Source organism: Hakea prostrata, chromosome 8 (genome assembly GCF_041222555.1).
Source record: "Hakea prostrata isolate BN-2017 chromosome 8, UWA_Hpros_2, whole genome shotgun sequence".
In the NCBI taxonomy this organism is placed as follows: domain Eukaryota; kingdom Viridiplantae; phylum Streptophyta; class Magnoliopsida; order Proteales; family Proteaceae; genus Hakea; species Hakea prostrata.
In genome coordinates, this window is record NC_142607.1 from 11,544,125 (window position 1) to 11,560,326 (window position 16,202).

At 38.1% G+C, this 16,202-nt stretch overlaps 2 protein-coding genes across 2 annotated transcripts; both read left to right on the forward strand.

The window, feature by feature from the left end:
- The first annotated feature begins 1,110 nt into the window (after positions 1-1,110).
- CRT3 (calreticulin 3) lies at positions 1,111-12,203 on the forward strand. Its single transcript, XM_089164965.1, has 14 exons — positions 1,111-1,244; positions 1,758-1,865; positions 2,112-2,304; positions 4,842-5,100; positions 5,373-5,429; positions 5,525-5,572; positions 7,419-7,505; positions 7,644-7,701; positions 7,847-7,914; positions 9,195-9,290; positions 9,396-9,452; positions 10,373-10,474; positions 11,675-11,704; positions 11,914-12,203. Exons 1-14 carry the CDS (start codon positions 1,124-1,126, stop codon positions 11,923-11,925), a joined length of 1,296 nt encoding a protein of 431 aa, XP_089021091.1. The 5' UTR covers positions 1,111-1,123; the 3' UTR covers positions 11,926-12,203.
- Positions 12,204-13,199: 996 nt separating this feature from the next.
- Positions 13,200-16,121, forward strand: LOC149006896 (protein NRT1/ PTR FAMILY 5.9-like). The gene is made up of 4 exons (XM_089165750.1): positions 13,200-13,435; positions 13,529-13,746; positions 14,606-15,117; positions 15,244-16,121. The coding sequence occupies exons 1-4, from the start codon at positions 13,300-13,302 to the stop codon at positions 16,076-16,078; spliced, it is 1,701 nt and encodes a 566-aa protein (XP_089021876.1). The 5' UTR covers positions 13,200-13,299; the 3' UTR covers positions 16,079-16,121.
- The last annotated feature ends 81 nt before the right edge of the window (positions 16,122-16,202 follow it).

Consider the following 16,202-nt stretch of genomic DNA (forward strand, 5'->3'; position numbering starts at 1 on the left):
CAAGCCTACTTTATATACTATAATCTAAGCCTATTCTAGCTCTAACCATAATTCATGACCAATGATTATTGTCCCTGATCCTAAGCCCTACAGGGCCAAGCCAATCCCATTATCGTCTTAACTGGCCATTTGGCCCTATCCCTAGCCCTGATTGGCCCTATACTTGGCCCTATTCCTGGCCTTGTCGCTTTGATTGACCTTATACTTGGCCCTGACTTTGATTAGCCTCTATCATTGTCCCTATTCCTAATCATTGAGATCAAGCATCAGAGACAAAATTAGGATTTGAGTCAAGGCAAAAATCAGGAATGGCTTGGGATATGCCTGACGGGCCAAAGAATAATCTCAAGCTCGCCCTTGGCCGTAGTTAGGGCCAGAATATATTTGACCGAAATTTGCCCTCACAGTCAAAATCTTGAGCCCAAGCCCTATTATGGCTCAGGGCTGGCTTAGGAAAGTTAGGGCCGTCAGGGCCAAATTTGCACCCTAGTGGCTTAGTTGGCAAAAGACCAACACTTTCACGTGTGAGGTCAGAGTTCAAATTTATCTCGGTGTCAAGGATGAAGCTCTGCCTATATTAATTATATAAAAACTCTCATGAGGATGTAGTCGAGGTGTTCGTAAGCTAACGCGATTGAATATTAGATCATGGATTCTATATTTCAGCAGTACCAACAATCACACCCCATCTTCGTTGGATCTCTTGATTGTTTAATTTAATGTCTTGATGCATCCACTAACATCCAATATGTGAATAATGTGCTCTTATCATTTTCTTCCATTAGGTCCTGCCTCATTTATGACGGCAAAAATGCTCAAGAACGATTCTGATTGGTCAATTGAAATTGAAGAGTCATTTTCGCCGTATTTACAACGGAGCAAAGACTTTGAATAGTCAACGACCCGGAAAGACTTCTCTAAGTACTCCGAGTCACCGAAGACTCATTAGCGTTTACTACGGGCAATGACAGTGAAAAATAAATACCCCTGACATCTGACGAAATTACACAAATACCAAGCACAAGTTGTGGTTGCTAAATCTAAATCCAAGGGTATTTTGTCAACCAATGTTTCTTTAAATTCCATCTCGCCCAAACCAGATTTATTATTGGTTTGTCTGAAAATGGCAAAGGTTGCCCTTGGCTCGAATTCCAAGCTTCTTCTGTGTTTAGTTTCAGTGCTCTGTTTCACTGTTTTAGTCGATTTTGCAACTGCAGAAATCATATTTGAGGAGCGATTTGATGGTATTCTGGCGAGCTTTACTGTCCTTTCACTTTAATCATCAATAACTCACTCACTCACTCACTCACTCCGTTTCCTTGTTTTGTTGAATCTCTTTAAAGATTTTCGAATTTGGCAACTTCATTTATTGAGCTTCTTCTCTTTACTCCCTTTTACTTGGCTTTAGATCCAACAACAGCTCGTGCTGTTTGTTTTTTTCTGGATTGGTTTTCTGTTTGTTTCTGGTTCCAGAACAAGCTTGTGTTTTAATTTGTTGGTGATTACGTTATCCTATTTTTAGGTTCGTGGCCCATGCAAGTCATGAACCTGAAAATGTTATTTTTTCCCCATTTTTGGCTATGAAATTCGATAATCTGAACTGGACTTGGCAAGAATAAAGTTAAAGAAGCCATTGCTTGTTTTTTAGCCTTCTTTCTAAGTCTTTTTTCCCCCCAGTTTGAAGTACTTTTGGGCTCTCTCTCTCCTATCTTAATTTATTGTCCTAATTGTATGTGTATTTGATAATACTGCTGTAGATGGATGGGAGAGTCGTTGGGTGAAATCAGACTGGAAAAGGAGTGAGGGCAAAGCTGGTAACTTTAAGCACACAGCAGGCAGGTGGTCGGGAGATCCAGATGATAAAGGTGAGCAGATTCATGATTAGTATGTGGTTAATTAGTAGTCTACTAAATCCCGGGATTTGGATTGGTGGGTCATCTTTTGAATGGTTCACTATCCTCAAATAGTGCTACTATCGTAGTTTTTATGATCAAAGGAATTCAGTTTTCAGTTAAACAGCGAGGATCATATAACTGACTATTTTTTGACCGTCAATGGATCTGGCTGTATTTGTTTAGTGTATTTACAAGATTTTTTTTTACTTCTTGCAGGTATTCAGACGTCAACTGATGCTAGACATTCTGCAATATCAGCAAAAATACCAGAGTTCAGTAACAAGGACAGAACTTTGGTGCTCCAGTATTCTGTGAAGTTGGAGCAGGACATTGAATGTGGTGGGGCTTATATTAAGCTTCTTTCTTCTTATGTCAATCAGAAGAAATTTGGCGGTGATACTCCTTACAGGTTTGTTGTCTATATAACAAATTTGTTCCATACAGCCTTCTGAATAAAATATATGAACTTCATTTTTTCAGTCCTTGTATTATGCTGCTGCTGTCTATTGTAATATAATTTTCTGAACTTTTAACCTTAAGGTCTAACCACTACGATCAATAACTGTACAAGTGTACTTGTTGTAGGGTTTTGTGTATACTAGCATGTTTGCCTCTGTTGTGTTTAGATCTTTTTATTTTAATGGTGAAAGGGAGATAATTTTCAATTTAATAGAAACATATCTAGTTTTGAGTAATGCAAACGTTGACTCTCTACAAAAAGTTTTGTTTTTACCCAAATATTTTATCATCAAAATATAAGAGAGCAGCATAAATAAGATGGTTGAATATTATAATTGTACTAAATGAACTACTGTCTGGGTTACCTCTTGAGCGGAGAAATCCAGCTGTCTATAAACCAATTTTAGATTTGGCAGAACAAGGTCATCAGCATTTGTTTTGAGGTTCACTTGGTGATGTTTATTTCTGATAATAGAGAGATGGAACTAATAAGTTATACTATAAAACCAACCTGAGACGAGAATCCTCTTTTGTGGAGAACCATAAATCCTTTATGCCTTGAAGATCCACGATGAGGTTCTTTGGTGTATGCTATTTGATGATTGTATTGTTTTGGTGGATGAAGCAAAGGCAGAGGTTAATGCCAAGTTGGATGCATGCAGGTCAACATTGGAATTAAAAGGTTTTAGGATAACAGGTTATGTAACTTTAGTTACTCTAGACAGATAATGAGGTTGTGACTGCAAGAGGTTGGCTTAATTGGCAAAGACCCACCTCATAAGTTAAGAGGTCAAGAGTTCAAATCTTCTTTTGGCTGGGGCTTCTCCCCTATAGATAAATTACCCCCTCCCCAATATGAACAAGCTGCAGTCCCCAAAAGAAAAAAGAGGTGGTGAAACTTAATGAGAAGGAGATTTTGCAGAGTGATTGTTTTCAATAATTGGGCTCAATCATATATTTAGAATGTAGTTTAGAGTTAAAATATATAATTGATGAAGTGAAGAGGTGCATTTATTGATAGACATTCTGTTAAAGAAAATTTTTGTAAGGCAATCATATGACTGGGTATGATGTGTATGATGTGCAACATGTGATGTTGGACAGTTAAGAAGAACACCATAGGTAAAAGTAGTGTAGCTTAGATGAGGATGTTGAGAAGAATACTATTGATAAGGTAAGAATTAATCTCAATAGATCTGTCTGGGAGGAACTCCAATACATGATAAACTGCGAGAAAGTCGTTTGAGGTGGCATGGACATCTTCAATGGAGGCCCTTGGGTGCTCCAAATGAGTGATTTGATTGAAGGAACTGAAAGAACCAGGGTGGACCTATGACCTTGGAAGAAGTTGTGAGAACTGGCATGCGTAGGTGTTTTATCAAGTAGGACTTCAAAGAGAGCTGATTGGAGGACAAGTACCCATTTAGCTAAACACATTTAGCTGGATAAGGCTGAGTTGTATTTGAGAAATTTGTTTGTCCTATTATTATTTCTGGCAGGTTAAATCACTGAAAATGTTGCTGAAAACAAATTATTAGAGCTAAGCATTTGGCAGAGAGGGAATTTATTTATGTGAGCTGCAAGTGGAGGACTGGGATGACATGATACAACACGTTGCTGTTTGAGTGGCAACTGATAATAAAGGTCCTTGAAACAATGAGGGGAAGCTTAGTAGCATTATCTTCAGTGGAATGAAACGATCAACCCATGAATTAGGATTTCATAGAGACTGGAGTTTTTAAAGACTAATTACCCTGATTTTGTGAATGTAGTCAGATGACTTCCTACTTGCACACTAGTAGGACTGGATATTGTTTGTTCACATGTATATTCTTTTATCATAAGATAATTGAATTACCCAACTACCCCGTGATAACAATGCGACCCATGATATGGTAACAATCTAACCTCATGATCCCTTTCTCTTACCATCGCTAAGTTTGACTTATTTGTACCTTAGTCATATTCACTTTCTATATGCAATCTAAAAGGTTTTTGTAGATGTTAAGTGCAAAATGTCTGGAGTTTCTCATCATTCAGGTTCACAGTTTAAGATTTATTAAGATGGGAAGATTTTATACATTGTTGTATAAAAATGTTGAAATCTCTGCAAACTGTAAGAAAACTGTCTTTAACTAGTATCCTGCTTTTTGAACCTATCTGTTGACATGAACCTGATTAATTACACTTTATGCTCCAGAAATTAAAAACCACAAGAGGTCTTTTCTCCTGTTGTTGCATGCCCTGCAATAAGCCCCTTCCCTTGCGCATTAGTGCAAAAATTGGCATCCTCCTCAAGATGGGTATTTTTATACGCTCAAAATCGGCCTTGAGGTGTTACTATATGCACTTCACTATCAAGGAATTCAGGATGTTTTTTTGTTTTTCCTCATGGTCATTGGCTTGTTTCTTGCTAATCTAGTGATTGATGTGGTTGTTATGACGAATAAATTCTGATTCCTTACCTTGTGATTTTACTTAATGCAGTGTAATGTTTGGACCAGATTTATGTGGCACACAGACAAAGAAACTCCATCTTATAGTTTCCTATCAAGGGCAGAATTATCCAATCAAGAAAGATCTGCAATGTGAAACAGACAAATTGACTCATTTTTATACATTTATTCTTAGGCCAGATGCTACTTATAGTATCCTGGTTGACAACAGAGAAAGAGAATCTGGAAGCCTGTACACAGACTGGGACATTCTTCCTCCTCGAAAAATTAAAGAAGTCAATGCAAAAAAGGTTTGAGTTTCGACTTCTAGAATATGGGGTTTTCTAGCCAAGACCCTTTCATATGCTATGACCATTTATTGGACTTTTTTAATTTTATAAGTTTTCAAGTTTGAAACGGCACTGAGAAATTGCTGCTTGATAGCAATGGATGAGTGAGAAGCTAGGATATATATTATCTAGCTATACTAGCTCCCAAAGTTCTTCATTTCTGCTTTTTCATTAGTGAAATGGATATTGAACATCTTAGAGCTTCCTGGTCTGATTTGTCTTTCTGTTAACAGCCTAAAGACTGGGATGATAGGGAGTATATTGATGATCCTAATGATGTCAAGCCAGAGGTATCATATTGTGTATTTCATTTAGTTGTTTCAACAGTATTGGATAATCAATTTATCTAATAACTTGGTGTTATGAATCTGCACTGATACTGCAGGGATATGATTCAATTCCAAAAGAAATTCCTGATCTTAAGGCTAAAGAGGTTTGTTTACTACTTTTGAGATAAGTAATTTATTTTGCAAAAATTAGCTATGATAATTGGACAGTCAGTGATTCATGGAGGTTGCTGCTGGCGGATCACATGGCTGGGCTTATTTTATTAGAGTGAGTCATGGGTTGGGTCATATATGTGGCCTTCAGTCCAATAGGCTTTCTTTGTTATACACCAGTTTAGTGGGCTTAAAATTGGATAGAAGGTAGCAATATGGGATTTTCTTTCATAGTTATTAGTTTATGGTGTTTTATTCTGTCACTTTCTGTATCTTTGCTTGTGGTTGGATGAAGTCTTTCTTCTAGTTGGATGGAGTTGTAGTCAAATAGGATACCCATTGGATAAGATTGAGTTTTGGTCATGTGGGACACCTATTCCTGCTTGGATCGAGCTTCCTTGTTTTCTATTTCAGTTTCTATATAAGCATTGAAGGCTTCTTAGTTCCCTTGGTTTATCAATTGAAGAAAGCTTTGCTTCCTCAAGTTCGAATCAGATTCTGTTGTGATAATTCAACAAGCACGCTTGTTGGAATTTAATAGATTGGCTGGTGGTGATCCTAGGCCTTGTGTGGTAAATCACAGGTCATACCTATACTCCTTCAATCTTCCTATCTTTTTAAGTCACTGATATATAGGTAACTCCATGATTCTTTCAGTTTCTGATTTGCTTGTTTGGGTACATTACTTCATCCTCCATCAGTGTCCCCAGTCAGCATGTTGTCACTATTTAATGCTTATGTTTGGGTTCCCTTGTTCAAATGGAATTCTTCATTATCTCTAATTCCACAATCAGAACTGGTTGAGAGATTTTTCCTCTAGTTTTTCATGTCTTTCAACGAGCCTTTGAGCATTTTTATGTTATCAATGTAATGATATTGTATTTCTTTACATTCTGGTTCTATCTTCTGAATTTTCTATCGTGTTTATCAGAAATAGGTGAAGTGCCATTTCAGATTATTGAGTCCTAAATGGGTTTCTACAGGTCCACATGATTCATAACTCAAATTGGATGATTAGTGGTAGATTTGTAATCTTTTCATAATGATTTAGGACTTTTTGGAAGCAGACATGAGTTGGGATGAAATAGTAATTAAACTTGTAGGTAAAGGAGAAATCTGGATTTATGCTTTCAAAGTGGGGATGATTTGTTTAGTATTCATAAACTGGAGGAGCTTTTGTTAATAAATGCCCTAAAATCAGCCTTTAGTGGTTAGCCTTCTCGGTCAAACCGAGATCTGGAAATGGGAATGGGTTCCTAAATCAGAACCCTGTTAAGGGCCACGAAGAAGAAGCCAACTAACCAACTGAAACATTAATCAAAATTCTCTGAAATCTGAAGGAGCAGTACTTGGGGGGAATATGTCAAGAGCGAGAAAGAAGCCGAGAGACTACAAGATTATGTGGTTCGGCCTCCAGTTTAGGGAACCTATATCCACATTATGAAAGCCCTCATCTCATTATATTACTGGTGATGGGTACTAGTTATCTTTAAATAAAGGATACAAGGTAGAGTCCCTTACAATTTCAACTTTTCCATGTATAATTGGACTCCTTTTTCCTAGGACTTTTGGATACACCAAGAGTCTTTGACACAATATCATTATCTCCAACAGTATTATTCGTTTCTTCCTAAAATATAGAAAATTATGTAAGTTTGGGGTTCTTGAATCCTCCTTTGGATGACATGAACCTATGTTAGAGATTTTACACAAAAACAGGATGTCAGATCCTCATAGTTACTCTCCTTTCCCCCCTTTTGCCAAAATTTTGTATGGTTTTGATATGGTTACATATTGGGATGTAACAAATTGGGAACTTAAATTGTTGTCTTTGCTCAGCCTGACAACTGGGATGAGGAGGAGGATGGAATATGGAAGCGGCCAAAGATTCCAAACCCAGCATACAAAGGACCTTGGAAGCCTAAGGTATTGTTTTAGTTTAACAGAAATGGGATGCCACATATTCTATGTATTGTTTTGGAGAAAGAAAGGCATCTATCTATTGTTATTAATGCAGTTTTCTTGTTCAGTCCCTAATTATTTAATTGGTTTGTTGACAATCAGAGAATTAAGAACCCCAACTACAAGGGAAAGTGGAGGATTCCATGGATTGACAACCCAGGTATGTCTCTCCTCTTTCTTGAGGAAGTTTGAGGGGACAAATGATGAAGTATTTCATCACCAATAATGAAAATAAGAATTATATGCAGAATAGAAAATGAAATGATGGGAAACACCTTTTAATGGGTTTGTGTACTTTTATGTAGAATTTGAAGATGACCCTGATATTTATGTACTGAAGCCAATCAAATATGTGGGAATTGAAGTTTGGCAGGTAATATAAGTTTATTTATTTCTATTGGATTCTGTTATTGATGACAACAAAGTAATGACAGCTTCAAGCTATGCAATAATATGAACTGGACTATCACATTATGTATCATGTACTTGAACTGCAGTAGAAAATTAACTTTGTTTTGGTTTCATATACTTCTCCAAAAGCAACTGAATAACAACATTTTGTCTGAGGACTCTGAGATAGAAGTACAACATCTCTTGCAATGAATGAAAATAGGCATCCTCAATAAATGGAAATTAAAAAAAAAAAGAAAAAGAAAAGAAGATCACAAGAATTGCACAATAGCCAGATTGGTCAGCCAAGGGAAAATTATAATAATCAGAACTTTAAGTTAATCTATAGGACCCTTGCTTGGTTAACGGACTGCCATGTCCTTAGTTGTCTTTGGCTTTCCATGGGATGATAGTTCACCTAAGAAGCATGGGTGTTTTTATTATCTAATTACATGGACAAGTTTTCATGAGTATTTTTGTTGAAACCCAACCAAGCAATAATAGTCTCTGTCTGCCATACTGTTGGCATGTTCCAAAACCGCCGTGCCGGGTATTCTGCTGGAATAGAATTCCCATAGTCCATGGAACATGAAAATGACCTTGCAAAACAGATACCTATCAAGGGCCATGGTTTAGCCTAAAACATCTTGGGAAGTGGTTAAAGCATGAGTTTAAGTTTCTCAAATAGAAGAATTCCATTTCATGATTATGGAATCTGGTGGCGTCCATGCAATTTTTTCACTCTTAAGACAGTTCCTCTACTTGCATGGGCTAAAACATACTTGGTGACATGCATGATATCTGTTGTACCACTAATTTACACCCATATTTTCCGTGTGGCAAGTTGAGCTTGGTTTTAGTTGTGACAAACAGTAATAGCCATATTTAAAAAACCCACAAAAACTGAATTCTAGAGTGTCAGTAAATTTCTTTCAAGACACTGTTTACTTGCCCATTTTTATGGGCATGAATAGGTCATGGACTCTGAATTAATGGTTTACTATATGTATAATGGTCGGCACTACTTTATTTTTATGGATGGTGGAACCATTGTTGGTCTCTGGTTTTTTTGTACCCTAGTGCAAAGAAACATTATACTCCTAAAATCAGCTTTCTCTATAGAAAGAATGGGAGTCTGGTTGCATACTTGATCCTGGCAAGATTGAATAGACTACCTGCTACCTTGTTGATCAACTTGTTCATCAAGAAATATTCAGTGGTACTTGCTTTATGGTTGGAATTTAATGATTCAATGAAATGCAGGTCAAAGCTGGTACAGTTTTTGATAATATTCTCATCTGTGATGACCCTGATTATGCCAAACAAGTTGTGGAGGAAATATGGGGCAGGAATAAGGAGGTGAGTCTGTTGAACTAGCATTAGAACATGAAGACTTCTCTGCTTCTTAATTTGAATTGTGCAGATGTATAAATTGCAAAAAAATTTGATGTCTTTGAATTTCAGGCTGAAAAAGAGGCCTTTGAGGAAGCTGAGAAAGTGAGGCTAGCTCGTGAAGAACAGGTGATTATTTAGTTCAAATTCATAGAATCATGGTTTGAACCATAACTCATTTACAATTCACTATGAAGGGAGTACGCAATCCTGGTGGATTTGGTCTGGCTCAGACTAGACAAGGGTTTTTAGCAATGGGTTAGGAATCAAACTGTCAAAGTGGTGGTTCGAAGTCTGACTCAATGGGCTTTTACCCAGCAACTCTAGAAAAAATTAGTGAAGGGTAATTCAACTAAGTTCTGACTGGTTCTTGAATATGTTTTTCCTTGAAAACCACTTCCACAGTGTTCAGTGTTTTCAAAGCTGTTGCTTTTCCTGTCCAGTTCTCAAATCCATGCATAGCTGTCAAAGCATAAGAGAATCCAAGGCGTTGGAGTAGGAAAATATCAAGGGGACACCAGGGTGACTGGTCATCTATGCAATGCCTTGACAGCTGTGATTCTATGGCTGGCCTAACAACATAAGTCGATCTGTAATTGTATCCAGTCCTGTAATCAACTCATGCTGACCAGAGCACTCCCTAGCGTTGGTTTACTTTGTGGTTTTACTCTGGGTATTTTCAGGTTTTCATCTCAATATCATACAAAGCTAAAATGGTGTACCAAGTATAAGAGGCTGCTTCCATTGTTGGTCTCTGGGGGTTCATGATTTACACTCCTTACCCTGTTTTCACGGGGACACTGTTTCCAGCTTAGAACCCGTTACCACTGGGTCATAATGCTGCAATTTTAATGTTGGATCATATAAAGCTGAAATCATTTAAATTAAGCACCATGTGGTCACTAAGTGAAATGCTTCTGCAGTTCCTGATTTTACAAATAAAGAACATCTACTCACCTCTCTCCTTTTTTTATGTTCTTACATTAAAAGAACATATACTTTTAAGTTTTAACTAACGATATTCTAACCGTAGTAGAAACTGTGTACAGGAAGCTCAAAGAGCAAGAGAAGAAGGCGAGCGAAGGAGGAGGGAGAGAGGTCATGATCGGCGATACCGGGATAGGGAGCGTCACAGGGAAAGATACAAGAGGGTATGGAATCTCTTTGCTGCTTTATCTTTTGTTAACAACCATACAGACATTTATATAAATTTTTATTTTTCGTATCTGCTGACTTGCATGTCTTAGTTGCAGTTTTTTAAACTACTTCTAGTTGTTGCTTGTGACTGAATTTTGTAGTGACATAGTATTATTATCAAGAATTATAGATGTTATTTTGTTAGTATTAGTTCATTACTTAAGTATTGTATCTTTGTTGAATCATACTTGAGGTTGCATACTGAATCTGCTTAACAAGTAAGAAACTGGTAAACATATTGAACTATGCAATATGATGGCCCATACAAGTTCGTTTTGGTTTATGACTGCAATAACATTTGAAACTGTTTACGACTTTGTATCAGACAGTCTATGTCCACCAGCTTTTTAAGGATGCTTTCTTAGTTATTTATTCAAATTCTTGATTACCATTAAAATTTTTAGTTGGTTAGCACACTAGGGTGGAAATTTCTTAACTATTTACATATGCTAGAATCGATCTCTTATGTGCATTCTGTTCAGTGGAAGGTAGAGACTTTTTTCTTGCTTTATTAGGCTAGAATATTGGAGATGCTATGTTAATCCAGTTGTTCTGGTATTATGATCCTTTCCTTTCCAACCCCTCTTCCCTTCCCACCCAGACTCCCCCCTTTCCTTCCGTCATTTTCTTAAAAGAAGAAAGCCCTAGTGCTACTCTGCTAGATGTGGCTCAAGTGGCTTTTCACCTCAGTGTTGTCTTTTGTTTACTTTTTGTTAGCTGGAAGAAGAATTCACACAAAATCAGTTTTTTTGAGGAACATATATCCACAGTGATCCATTTGGATTCAAAGCTTAGTTTCTCATGGCATTCCACCCCAACACTCCCCTCTTTTTTCTACTGTAATGAACTCCTCTCCTCTCTCTTCATATTGGGTTCCAAATTTGAAGTATCAAATGATCTTTTTACCTTGCTGCTGTCTAAATACAGTCTTGTAGGCAATTAAAATAGAGCTTTTTTGGATCTGGATAATCTTTTTCTGGTGTGGTAGGTTCTATTGTTACTGAGTTCCCAATACCATAGCTTACTGCACTTTTCCTGGCTCTGTTGGGGCTCTAAACTGTCTATTTATGAATACTAGCGTGTTATGTGTGATAAAATCAGTATATGTTTCTGAGTTAAAATGTAAACTCTAACTTGAGAGGCTTCTTTTGCAGGGTAGCCGGGATTACTTGGATGACTATCATGTATGCATTCAAACACTTTTAGAACTTTTACATTTTCATTGACGAGCTGTTTTAGGACATATCGTAAATCATATAGGAATGCAATATCACTATCTGATAGGGTTATTGGGTCCCATTGATATATACCCTTGTGATAAAACTCTTTTTGCTCCGAGTCTCAATCTTTTAGGGTTTCCATGCTAAAACCTACTCTCTCTTCATTCATGCAGGATGAACTCTGAAGGTGTTTTGCAACTGCTTTTTGGCCCCTGTTGTATTCTTTCATATAAGACGAGGCGGCGGTCCCACATTGCTAGAGTCTATTGCAAAATCGTTTCAAGTTCTGAATAAGGAAGCATGTTAAGTTGTTAACTACCTATTGTTGTATAACTGTGTTACCACGGTTAACTGTTGTTGTACATTTCTTCAATATAATATGAGGAGATTCATAGGCGTTTTAGTTACTGAGTATAATTTGAAGTGATCCATAGATGTATTCATCATACTATATTATACAGTAGCTTGCATTGTCTGGAAATTTTTTGGAACTTGAAGAAGCGTGAGGAGAACGTATACCTCTACCCAAAATGGAAGATTCAAACTCAACATCAAGCACTGCACGGTCTGCTACCCCACAGCGGGATTGCCCAATCCCCAAGCCCGATACATTTAATAAGTAGGCCAGGCCAGGCTGAAATTAACATTCTAGCTACAATAAAGGCTAGAGAGGACAGGCATATACAGCTGCTTCAGTTTTGTTGCTTTTGTGTCATGAGGCAGTAGGTACATGATAGATCATTCAATCTGGCCAGAATCTTGCCTACTTACATGCCTCTCTAAGGGAGAGGTTGGCATATTTTCCATTTCCCTTCCAAATCACTATCCATGACCAAGATTCCTAGCATGTTGCAGAAAAGATGCGTGCAATTCAATCTCAGACCCCTACTTTGAGTACCCTATACCTGAAGAATTGGAAAGTCGTTTCGTAATTGGAAATCATAGCAGTCAAAAAGCTCATAAGAAACAAACCAAGAAAAGAAAGATCCTGTTTTGGTGGTAGACCCACCAAAACAAATCCCATTGAGTCTGAGTTGAATTCCTTCTCAGCAAACCACCATGTAGCTCCTTTAAGTGTATTGCTTTCTCTGGCTCAGCATACCACCAATCTGGTTTTTGGTCCTTTCATGGAAAATGACATTTAATCTTAATTGCGCCATTTTTTGATATTTTCTTATTGGGCAAGTGAATTGAGTGATAACTGATAAGCATCAGAAAAAGATTTATCCTCTGCGGGCCTTTTGCATCTATGGAAAGCCTAATTTCCAACGCAATGCATTAATTGCACGGCGCTTTAAGCAAAATCAGCTTCGAATCGTGATTGGGTGCCGCATAACTAATGCGCAGCACCTGGATCAAGATCGAAATTTTGACGTAAGGATTTTCATCAAACACCTGATCTGTGCCCACCCAATAATGCGTGTCGACATTTGTCTTTCACGACATGACGAAACCACTATAGAAACTGGAACAGATGATTCGGATTTTATGGAGATTTTTAACCGCTTAGTGAAAAGAAGACATGACAACCGAAGGAAGAAGATTAAAGAATTGGTTAAATGTGTTGGGTTTTCATGTTTGAGCATTTGTATGGTTCCTTATCTTTCCTCTTTACCCTTGGAACTTCATTCTTTTGCATGATGGATGAAGGAAGTAAAACAGGAGGACTGGGCAAACCATGCATTCTTCTTATAGGTAATCCACATCTTTCTGTTCCTAATTTTCATATTGGTTTTAAATGGATGGAAGGGTTAGCCTCATGATCATCAATTGACATGAACCATGCAGTGATTGCTGGAGTTGAGAGGTTTGCGTTCAAGGGAGTGGCTTCAAACCTCATTACTTATCTAACAGATGTTGTTAAAATGAGTAACTCCTCAGCGGCCAAGACTGTGAACAACTGGTGCGGGGTGACATCCATTCTCTCCCTGTTAGGAGCACTTGTTGCTGATTCATACTGGGATCGCTACTCCACCATCTTGGCTTCCTCTTTTCTTTACGTTCTGGTGAGTTTCTTGACTCAAAATTCGATTCCATGCTGCTGTTCTTTAATTTTTTTTAAATTTTTTTATGATCATGATCCAGTATTTCAAGCTTAATTAGTATTCATTCTTCTACAAAAGGTTTTAACAATAATATGGGGGAAATTGCCACAAGCTTGCCTGTTTTTGTTACTCTGTTCTTAGTAATTAAGCTGTGGGGAGGAACCTCAAGTCTCCCTAACCATTGGTCTTCTGTGCCGAAATGGCCAAAGCCCAACACAGCCAAGCAAGCACTGTTCATGCATGTTATCCCTATTAATTTAATCCCAATAAGGTAGTAGGCCACTGGACAAGTATGGGGTGCTATAGTTAGGTGATGACACTTGTGGCATCCATTATCATCACAGTGTCTGGAGGTGCAGGGGCATTTATCAAAGGTATATATGTCACCACTTTAGCTTTACAAGCTTACAGGTAGATGATCCATTCTGATATCTTCCTGCACCTTAATGGCAGCAGGTGGAATACATGTCATCACCTAACCATATGTGAACCCCACTTGTAGTCTTATGGATTGTGACCTGGGCCCATTCTAGCCTTCCCAGTTTGTAGAAACTATGAGCTGGGCACATTAATCCATTGAAATCCACCAACCCAAGCCTTATGGGTTGTGACCTGGGCTCATCTGGCCTTCCCAGCTTGTAGAAACTCTAAGCTGGGCACAATCCAATGAAATTGGCCAATCTAGTAATGGTCCTTCAGCAGGCCCAAAGTAGCATCTGGCTACCTAACCCATATGCATTTGTACCTAATGCTTAAAGATTTCCATTATGGGCTGTCATGGAAAAAGGAATAACACAACTTTTTTCTTGGATTCTTGAAGGGGCTTGCAGCATTGACATCAACAGCACTGCTAAGGGCATGGATGCCAGCTACTAGCAAAACCAGCTCTTCGTTGCCTCTCTTTTGGTCACTCTATTTGATTTCCATAGGTCAAGGAGGATACAACCCTTGCTTGCAAGCCTTCGCAGCAGATCAACTTGAATGTGATGATGAGTTGCCTAGTACCAAAGATGACCAGAACACAAAGAAGAAAAGTTCATTCTTTCAGTGGTCATATTTCAGTATCTGCACAGGCAGCTTATTGGGTGTTTCTCTTATGTCCTATATTCAAGATTCTTTTGGTTGGGGTTTGGGATTCGCTATCCCTACAATAGCAATGGTTGCTTCTATTGTGTGTCTCTCATGTGGGACTCGAGCGTACACTCATAAGCAGGGAAAGTGTGCGAATAAGCCCTTGGAAGAGATAATTCAAGCCATGAAAAGAACCATCTCAAAAATGACGAATAGCAGAATCACCTTGCCAGATAAGGAATCTGACATGGCTGAGCTTGAGTAAGTTATCTGCTTCTTCTGCTCCATGTGGGCAAGCAAAGGGTTGATTAATTTCAGCTCCCATGTTTTTAGCTTGTTTTCAATGTTATTAAGGGGAGAACCTGATGCAAAGGTTGATTTTTTCAGGTTGCAAGAGAGTCCACTTTGCGAACAAGATTCTGATAGTTGCAATACATTGGACGAGAAACCCAACACTGAGATTGTTACTTTTGATGCGAGATTTCTCCTGAGGCTCTTGCCCATATGGATCACACTTCTTATGTTTGCTGTTGTCTTCCAACAACCAGCCACATTCTTCACAAAGCAGGGAATGACCATGAAGAGGAACATTGGAAATAGCTTTGTTATCCCTCCTGCAACACTGCAGAGTGCTATTACAATCTCAATAGTACTTCTAATGCCTCTGTATGACAAGGCTATCATACCCTTTATTCAGATTATCACAAAAAGCAAGAAAGGGATCAATGTGATGCAAAGGATGGGGATTGGGATGGTTCTCTCAATTATTGCCATGACAATAGCTGCAATAGTTGAAACAAAGAGACTAAAGATAAGTAGATCTGAGCTTCCTGAATCACAATCATCAGCAGTTCCAATGAGTATCTTCTGGTTGCTTCCTCAGTATATCCTCCTTGGCATCTCAGATGTCTTTACAGTTGTTGGAATGCAAGAGTTCTTTTACACCCAAATGCCTAGTAAGATGAGAACCATGGGAATAGCTCTGTATTTGAGTGTTTTTGGTGTAGGCAGCTTTCTTAGTGCCCTTCTGATCTCACTCGTTGAGATTATCACAAGTGCAAGCAAACAAAGAAGCTGGTTCTCGGATGACCTCAGAGAAGCCCAATTAGATTACTACTACTGGCTTCTGGCCTTTTTAAGCACCATGAGCTTGCTAATGTTCGTGTGCTTATGTAAATACCACAAAGGTGGGAATACTTCTAATGTTGGAAATTGTAAATAACCTTCTTATTTTCCCAGTCTTTTCTGCATTGCAATGAAAGGTTTTATATGGTTTAGTCCATCAGCTTAGGGCCTGTTTGGTTACATGAATTCAGAGATTTAGTCATAATTTATAAAATTAACTG